Source organism: Haplochromis burtoni, unplaced genomic scaffold (genome assembly GCF_018398535.1).
Source record: "Haplochromis burtoni strain Fernald_Lab_line unplaced genomic scaffold, NCSU_Asbu1 Contig_113, whole genome shotgun sequence".
Taxonomy (NCBI): domain Eukaryota; kingdom Metazoa; phylum Chordata; class Actinopteri; order Cichliformes; family Cichlidae; genus Haplochromis; species Haplochromis burtoni.
In genome coordinates, this window is record NW_024582474.1 from 1,419,527 (window position 1) to 1,429,121 (window position 9,595).

The following is a 9,595-nucleotide window of genomic DNA, read 5'->3' on the forward strand; positions in this document are numbered from 1 at the left end:
TTCAAAATAAGAGCTTCACATCGTTACAGTTTTTAATAGCCAAAATTTCAACCAGTAGTAGTATGATCCTATGATTCCTTAATGCCATTTTAGATAATGATTACAAAATACTGGTGGCTCAAAGGTGGAGTGTTTCAATATTAACATTCAATTCAGGCTTAGGTGGCTGGCTTCAGGGTCACCTGATCCAGCCCTAGCTGTAAGCTTTATCAAAAAGGAAAGTTTGAAGTTGAAGAATCGTAAAAAGGAGTAGGGTTGTCTGTGTATTGAATCCAAACTGGGAGCTGTTTCCACAGAGGAGGGCCCTGAAAGCTGAAGGTTTTGCCTCTCATTCAACCTTTACATATCCAACAAACCACAAATAAAACTAGGGTGTCGTGGGGTGTGGTTTGTGGCTCTGTTCAGGGGAGGGGTGCAGCAGAGGATTCAGGGTGTGGTGACAGGGGAGGCTGGTTGGTGCCTAAAAGGCCCCGGGAAATGAATTTTCCAGGCGACTCATTACAACCCAATGGCCGGTCACATGGGATATGATAAAACTCTGGAGCAGATAATGGCCTGATTTTATTGGCCGGTCATCCTAGCGGATGTGCGCCAATGGTGCGCATTCTGCCTGGAGTTTCAGCTGGTTAACCAGCCAGCCATTCCAAAAGTGCCTTTGCACTCACTGACATTAATAGAGGTCCCTTTTGAGTACATAGGTATGGTCCTCACTGGGCCATTTCACTGGAATGCATGGGAATAAGGCTTTGTACTAGTTGTGGTCGATTACGGTATCTCGAAGCAGTGCTGCTATGCACCATTTCTGCAATAAGTGTGGGGCAGGCGGTGTTTCAGATCCTCAAATAGATACTGAATGACCAGGGCACACCATTCTGTAAATCTGTTCGGACCAGTATGTACCACCCTCAGACTGATGGAGCAGCTGAATAACACTTTAAAGTTCATGATTTGTAAGTTTAGTCACGAGGATGAAGGCAATTGAGCTCGCTGGTTAGCACATCTGTTGTTTGCGGGAGGCCTCCACGGGTTTTCTCCCTTTGAGTCGCTGTTCCGCAGAAAGCCGCAGGGGGTTTTGGACCTAGTTAACAAAAATTTGAGGAAGGTCCAAGCCTAGCAAAAAATTGAAATTTAAACACATTTAAACTTAAAAAAAAAAAAAAAAGTTAATCACATTGATTTTACATTCTTTCCAAGTGTCATAATGTAAAGCCAAAAAGGATAAAAATAAATAAATAAATAAACAAACTGAGCTTGTTTTAGGAGTAAACCCACACCAAATTAATACCTATAGAAGAAACAGAAACAAGCACTGGTGCCCTGGATGTTTGATCTGTTGTCTGATGATTGATGGAGAGAACTTCAAAAAGTGCATTTTGGGTAAATTTTGAAGGGTCACGTCAGGTAAGAGATGTGGTTGCTCTAGATAGCTTCTGTCATTTGAAACCTCTCCCTTTTACCTACATTTAGCCTCAGTAAATTTGAGTTTGGCAATCCTGGGCCAAAATTACATCATTAGTAAGGTTCAAATGACAACTACTTGCAAATATTAAGGAAGAATGTTTTATTGAAATTAAAACAACAACAACAAAAAACAAAAACAGGAAAACAATGTTAAAGAGGCCTATGCTCTCCTAGAATTACAGCTACTTTTCAGCTATTTATTTTTCCACAATTAAAGATTCTGCTTATAAAATGCCATAATTCATCACACTGCAGAGATGGATGGGAAATTTTAAAAAGAAAGATACCTGTGGGAACTTGCCATTTAAAAAAGAAAAAAAAAATCCATGTGCAGTAGCAAGACACTTTTTGAACTGAATAAATAAAAAAGGAAAACTAAACTGAAGCTAAAGTATGAAATCAGCAGTTAAGGCAAAACGCTGAGAGAATCGCTCAGCTTTTTACACAGTGAATCAAAGGAAACAGTATTTATCACGTCACTTATATGCATCTATTGTTGGCACGCGCTACTATAAATATTTGTCAATTACTTTCCTTGGGAGGGATACATAAGATCAAAAATTGTAATTATTTAAAATATGAAGTCATTTAACAGTATGAGTCTGGCATTGGGCGTATAAAAAGATATTTTTCCTACTTTTATGGCAGAATGTCGGTGTGGTGCAAACAGACTGTAGCTTAAAGAAACTCTTTGCTACTCAAAACACTCTTAACTTGTGTTAATTTCCTAAAACATGTTTTGAGTTTACAAAAAAGGAAGGAAGCACGGCATGGATCTGATGGCTGACCCAACAGGTGCTCTTCAGCTGCACAGAGAGAAGTGCAAAAAACAAAATCCAGGAAGTCTTATAAGATTTCCTGCATGTAATCTTTTGCTGAATAATATTTGAGGGATGAGAAGTCCAGAGGGTAGAGCTAAGAGAAAACTTCCGCTTTATCATTAGAGGAAGTAGGGGGTGGTTGTTCGAGGAGGTATCACACGTTCAGAGTCGGGAACGGCTCGAAACAGCTTGGGCTCTCGTCTGTTGACGTCCTTGAAGACCATGATGGAGGCAATGTTCCCACAGCGGTAGCAGTAGTTGGGCGCTGACCACACGGTCACCAGTTTCTCATCAAACATGAACTTGTAGCCTTCGTGAACCAGCTGGTGTGCACGGCAGATGAGCTTCAAGTTGTTGATGTGAACAAACTAAAACACAACAGATCAGAGAAGTAAGTAAAAGGAGGTTGACACACCTGGGTTAAAGGATGCTTTCCAATGACTGGTTTTCCAACACGGATGGTTCAACATACCTCATTAGTAACCTTGGAGCCAAAAAGCCAGCCAGCACCTCGTGGACTGATAGCCCAGGTGTCCACATCCTCTGGATCTGACCACACAAGATCACAAAAAGCCCCCTTGTGAGGAATCTCCTGGTTGCGTTCGATGGTTCGGATCTGGTCCAAAGTCTTGATGTCCGGTGAGAGACCACCATGGACACACAGGATCTGCTCATCTATCAACTGGGATTAGGGTTTAAAACATACTATTATGAACAAATCAATGAATAAACCCAAGTCAAGTCAACACTTCAAAGTTGCCATCTGCTTGTCTCTGTTCTACTCTTTCACAAACTGGAAAATCCTGACAGCAGAACAACTTTCAGGAAAGTTTGAAGTGCAGTACATTCAGCTGCTAAAGAGTGCTCATGAGATCTGGTAGCAGAACTGAAGAGGGCAGTGTCAGAGTGTTTTCACACCTTCTGTTTAAATCAAAGTCTGGTTTGTTTTCCTCCTTGGCCAGATTCATTTGTGCAGATGTGAATCGCCAAACAAGCATACTGAGACCATTTGGAGGAAGTGGTCTCAGAGCAGTTCTGAATCAACTCCAGAACGGTTTGTTTATGGAGTGAACATGATCTGACCTCAATCTAGGACTGCAGCTATCAATTATTTTTGAAATCAAGGAATCTATTGATTATTCCATTGATCAATCATGTAATATGCTAAGAAATACTTTCTTCTTATTAATAAGCAATAAATATCCCAAAAAGAGAAAAAAAACCCCAAGGCTTTCAGAATGAACTGCTCACTGGTTTTTGAGAAGATTTTAGAAACTGCAATGTTTTAAAACTTAACTGCATACAACAAATTTGTGAACAAATTTAAACTCAACTCTTGGATTGCATGTATGTGGCATATTAAAATTCTTTTAAAAGAAACATTTTCTTAAATACAAAAATACATAAATAATCCCAATACAGTCAAAAGACATATATTCAATCTAAACTAAGGCATAACAAATTATCTTTACTATGTCTTCTTTCTGGCTTCCTAACATTAATAGGAGGCAAAAAGAGTTCTGAAACGAGGCAGTTCTGGTGTCCGCTCATGTTTGAGTTCAGTGTGCAAGTAAACTTGGTATCAGACTAAATTAACAGTTCATCTGCATATTTTAATATAAATTCAGGAGGCTCATTGGTTAAACGTCTCCATTGTTTAACACATTGGCAGGCTACACAGCCGTGTGTTAAACAATGCATTGAAGCAAAGAATGTGGGTCGAAGATTTTTTATAATCAAATTATTTGAATAACTCAATGGATCCTTGCAGCCCTTGATCCAGACCAAGACCAAGTGTGCATTGTAGCCATGTACGCTTTATATTCCAGATTGTGGAAAGGTACTATAGATGAAAAAATGATCTGTATGAGCTAGCAACTAGCTGTGAACGTAAATTCTCCGACGGTCCCACAAACACCACCTTCTTCCTGTATTTGCTCACTCCCCAGACACACCTGGCCAATAAGTGGACTAAATATTCTCACATGGTTTCTAGCGGCTCATTCTGGTTTCCTTTGAGTTCACTTGGATTTTTCTCAAACCAAATCATAGGGAAAAGCTACAAGTTTATTAACTCATAAATTGATTGGGACCAGAATAAACCATCTATTGATGTAAAAACACCCTTACTCTACAAAAATGTCTGCCACACTTTACTGTTCTTACTCTTCTCTAAAAGCAAGAACAAATCCAAAATCATGAGCGAGCTGAAGCCTTGGATGCATAATTTCTTGAAATCTATCTTCCTGCTGTTGAAACAGACTAGCTTGCAATGACGGTCATGGTTATGATTCTGGCTGTGTCATGACCACTTTCAATGGGTTTAGCACTGATTGCATCTAGCGTTTATGTATGGAGTGAGTTGTTTTCTGGCGTTCTATAGTTTTGTGTTGGTAATACACCTGTTACAGAAGATTATATGGATACTTATATATCCATAAGATCATTAAAAGAAAGAAGTAACCTCAGAGTACTTTTTAATTGAATTCCTGGAGAATTATTGCCTTGATCCTTGTTGTGCTCTGTCTGTGATGATGAATGCCGTAATAAATATTTAATGCAAAGCTAACTGCCTGCTGGATAAAGGCACCTTTTAATATTAAACCCCCCCAAAATTAAGAAAATGTTATGTAAACCAGTGTCTCTTTGTTTTGTTGTGATGCTAAAGACCCAATGTTTTAAATTGCAGCTTATTATGATAATGTATTAAATGAAATAACAAGCAGCCATTTACATAAAGATAACATACAGGGGGTGAATAGCTACTTAAGATGTCTTTATGGATGCACTGGTTCCAATTACGCTGCATTTAAAAAGGAACAATAGTTAAATGTCATGTAACCGGAGAGAAGGAATCAGACTTACAGCTGCCACAGTCAGCATATCAAACACTTTCGTGCAATACCGCCAGGCATTTGCATTTCCATACTTTGTCTGACACTCATCTAAAACAAACAACAGACAAACAGAAAATGTAAACCATTGTTAATAATGAATTTTGAACTTAGTAAACACACAAAAAATGTATTTCCATAAATACATGAAGTGAAGTACATACCATAAAATCCATACACTTGAGTTATCTGTCTGCTCTCATGGTTCCCTCGAAGGAGTGTGATACGATCTGGCCACTTGGCTTTTAAAGCTAGCAGGTGTGTAAAAGTCTCCAAGCTATAATATCCTCTGTCTACAAAATCTCCCTGGGAAGAAGAACAAGAAGACATTATTAAAGACTCAGACACTAAAAAGGTTCTGGAAAAGGTGGATATTTGTATGAGAACAGAACACCTGCTTTTTATTTTAACTAGTTGCATTAAACTTGCAAATGCATACTGGTTAAAGCAACATGTAACTAGGGATGTTCCTGGTGACCAATTTCTTAGTCGACTAAACGAAGAAACAATATAAACTAACCCACTAGTCTAAAAGTAAGACACGCTCAGATATTAAGTTAAATTTGAGAACCGTTTAATGGGAAATTTCAAAAACTAATAACAAAGGCATCTGAAACTATTAATCACGTTCTTCAATAATGAGTCCTGCCACTTAAATGTGCGGCACCTCACATCATGTATTATCAACATTACACGTTATTCAAAAATTCTCAATGATAGGTTTTCATGGGCTGATTCAGCTGCTGAGAGGCATTACATTTTATGTAATGGTATTACAACATGCCTAACAGCCTTCATCATTCAGATTTATTTAAATGTGCTGCAGCTCAGGCAAAAGTAAAGGGAGCTTACTTACCATGAAAATGTAATTTGTGTCTGGTACTTGGCCTCCAGTTCTGAAGAGCTCGCATAGATCATAAAACTAGAGAGGAAGATTAAGAAGAACTCATCAATCAAAATATTTAAATTAGAACTAGCACACGTACCATTAAAGCCTGAAACCAAAATGAACTAAACTGGGGTACGAAAAACCCCTTTTCCACTAGTAACTACTTGATTCAACTTGGTTTTTAGGGTTTCCCAACAGGTACCAGTACTGGTAAAAGTACCTGGTACCAGCTACTTTTTATAGTACCGACTCAGCCGGGGTTCCAATGAGCCGAGTCGAGCCTGACGTCAAATGACTGCATGCCATCACTGGATAAATCAAGAGTGACTCCTTCACAAGAATCAAACCCGGAATTTTTGAAACCAGGCAACGAGGGAAATGGCTACACACAAACTAACACCGTGGTCCAATGACAAGGTGCAGATGTTTACTAATGGTTTAGCAGCGAGTATATTATTGTCTTGATGTTCTCAGTTGTTATGTGCCATAATGACCTCATCCACATTAATTGCAATTAAAAATGACCGGAGCAGAGTAGAGCAGAGTCAAGTTGAGCAGAGCCAAGTAGGTTCTAGTGGAAAAGAATCTTAACTTAACTTATTTCCAAATTATATTCGTATTATAAATGCTTTTTATGACTGCAATAACATATTGCCACCGATCCTATATTGGGGTGGATGTAGCTTTAGAGGTAGAGGTAGAGTGAGTCATTTACTGATTGGGAGGTTGCCGTTTCAATCCCTAGCTGCTCCAGTCTGCATGCCAAATATCCTTCAACAAGATACTAACCCCAAGTTGCTATCTGATGCCTCCATCAGTCTGAATGTGTGTGAATGTTAGATGGAAAGCGCTTAAAGCATAGAAAAAAGTGCTTGTGTGAATGAGCGTGTTATATAAAGCGCCCTGAGTGCTCTGGGAGAGTAGAAAAGCTCTACATAAGAATCACTCCATTTACCATCTAAATGGAGTGATTCCATTTAGATGGTAAATGGTACGCTTTTCTTGTTAGCGGTTTCTTTCTCTCTCTTTTTTGCTACAAGTTGACTCGTGGCACAGGGTACACCACTGCTCATGATGGAATGAGACCTGTTATCTCGGAGGAGCTACAGAGTAGACAATGGTGCTGCAGAGCTGGAGCTAAACAAAGAGCTGAGGTGGAAGAGTGGGATATGAAATGTCCATTCCAGCTATTATATGGGGAATGTGAGGTCCTTGGATAATAAGATGGACAAGCTTGTAGTGGTGATTCAGACCCAAAGCGAATACTGATTGGCTTCCCAAATTTACAAAAACAGTTGAACAAATTTGTCCACCTGAAAAAAAAAGTGGTGAAGTCTTGCACAACTTCACATCAACAGCATGCTGAACTGAAGCTGCAGACAAGAAGGGGCTAAGTAAAAGCTGTTTCCTAAAACAGAAGTTCTTCGGGATGTGCAGCAAATATTACAGATGCTCAATCAGTCTGTTGTGGTTTTATTGCCATTTTAAAACTCAATTTGCTTTGATGATGATTAAATATTTTACTGGTCAATAATAATAATAATAATAATAATAATAATAATAATAATAACAACAACAACAATAATAATATTCACTTCTGTAATCAAAAGTATTTTCAAAATATGGGATAAATAAAGCATTTTTTCTTCTTCTGTATTTTGCCCATGGTGAAAATTGTGCATCACCCTGGGAGGAAATTATAGAAGAAGAAAAAACAAAAATCACACAGACCTACCTGACCATGAATGTCTCCACAAACTGTAACCGGAGTAGCGACTGGCTGAACATTTGATTCTTCAAGCAGCAAATCACAAACATAATCACATAATCTCTACAGGAGGAAAAACACAACACTGTTAGTGGACACAGGCACTTGGAAACACTATATGAAAGGCAGCGTGTGTATCACACAGCCCATTAAATTCTATTCTTACAGATGGACTGTAAAATGGGAAATGGGTTGGGATTTACATTCTGTGCTGCATCTTGTGCAACAATACTTTTACATGCAGACTGAAGGATCTTCCACTATCTCCCGAACCACAGCACTAGAAACGCTAGAACTCTTTAAAGGCGATTTGTAGGCATGATCTGTGACAAGGTAGGCACTCAGCTGAGTGCTATGTTTCTGCAGTCATGTGACTTTCACATTTGATATTTCTGTGGTAATCTTGTAAGTAGTTTAACTGCTAGTTACAGTTAATTAAACTAGCTGTAGTCCAGATTTTTCCCTATGTCAGATCGGGCACTAATAGGGGCCATCTATTTCCAAGTATGAAGTAATTAATGTCCTACTGAATATTAACTTGTTTTTTAAGTGAAACATTTTCACAGCAGTGTGACTAAAGGACTCAAATGGGATGTAAAGAATACAGTTAGGAACTACTTTGATCTCAGTTCATTCTGAGACATTTACAAAGTCAAAATGACTCCTTTTTCAGAAAGTTTCATTTTTCTTTGCAACGCACTCAGAGTCTGTCTGATATTTAGCTCTGATCGCCGTTTCAAGCAAAGCCTCAGAGCAGAGGGATGAATAAACGTATAGATGTTGTCTTCCTTATGCTATTTACACCCCCAGTGCACATTTCATCGGAATATTTCGGCTACCATGATATCTTTCCACAGTTAAACCTATATCTTATATTTAAAGTTAATACGGCTTATGGTAACGGCAGACACTGACACAGCAGTGGTTCCCATTACAATGTTTTAAGTGGCACCTTCCTCACTATTCACACCGACGTGTTTAACAGAGTCAACATGCGCTATAATTCTGTGAGATTCATTTTTAAAAGCTGAAACAAACAACAGAGTATTACTTGAGCGTGAAACCCAGTTAAAACTACCGGCCACATTTGTTGAACAAACCTCGTCTAGTCGCACCATGACCTTTTACGAATACTAACAGAGCTTATCTGAAGTTAAATCCAGAAACTTCGACTCACCTTTAGATCATTTTCAGGCAGATATTTGCACTGTCTCGCTATTTCTACGTACTTATCGAGGTCTAAAGGCGCCATTATCGAAACGCTAAAAGCAGCTAAACTGCAGCTAGCTTCCTTTTCTTCTTCCTGTTCGCTCGCCGCTCCTTCATTTTCAACTTCAATTTCCTGCATCAAATCAGCCTACCACATCCTGCCCATATTTTCAAAATAAAACTATTTACCAATGACACAGAGGGTAGTAATGAACAGCAACTAAATTAAACTTAGAAATGTCAAGAAAGAAAATATATAATCTACCATAAGTGCTTATTTAAGTAAATTTCCGGCTGATAATAGCGAATGTTATAATACCTTTATGTCGAACGTCGCATTGAAAGGAAATGAACTGAAGCCAACTTGACTCTCGTCAATGGGCTTTATTGTGCAACTAAACCAAACATCGCCCCCTGTTGGTACGAGCACTGTGTCATCCACTTGTTTACATACAGTATTATGGAAGCCACACATTGCGTGGGGCAACGAAAGCAGTCACGTTACAAAACAAACTTTACTAACATTAAATAAATAATAACTTGACCCAAAAAA

The 9,595-nt window shown here is 38.7% G+C and overlaps 1 protein-coding gene across 1 annotated transcript; it reads right to left on the minus strand.

Annotated features, from left to right (window-relative positions):
- Positions 1-1,546: 1,546 nt before the first annotated feature.
- Positions 1,547-9,179, minus strand: ppp6c (protein phosphatase 6, catalytic subunit). The gene is made up of 7 exons (XM_005929011.3): positions 9,011-9,179; positions 7,801-7,896; positions 6,033-6,098; positions 5,341-5,482; positions 5,148-5,227; positions 2,755-2,964; positions 1,547-2,650 (listed from the first exon to the last, which is right to left on the minus strand). Exons 1-7 carry the CDS (start codon positions 9,083-9,085, stop codon positions 2,402-2,404), a joined length of 918 nt encoding a protein of 305 aa, XP_005929073.2. The 5' UTR covers positions 9,086-9,179; the 3' UTR covers positions 1,547-2,401.
- Between the last annotated feature and the right edge of the window lie 416 nt (positions 9,180-9,595).

Coding starts and splice junctions, on each gene's coding strand:
- ppp6c (XM_005929011.3), bottom strand. CDS start 9,085: ATGGCGCCTTTAGACCTCGATAAGTACGTAGAAATAGCGAGACAGTGC. Junction 6,099..7,800: donor GTGGAGACATTCATGGTCAG/GTAGGTCTGTGT, acceptor CTTCCTCTCTAG/TTTTATGATCTATGCGAGCT. Junction 5,228..5,340: donor TCAAGTGTATGGATTTTATG/GTATGTACTTCA, acceptor TGTTTGTTTTAG/ATGAGTGTCAGACAAAGTAT.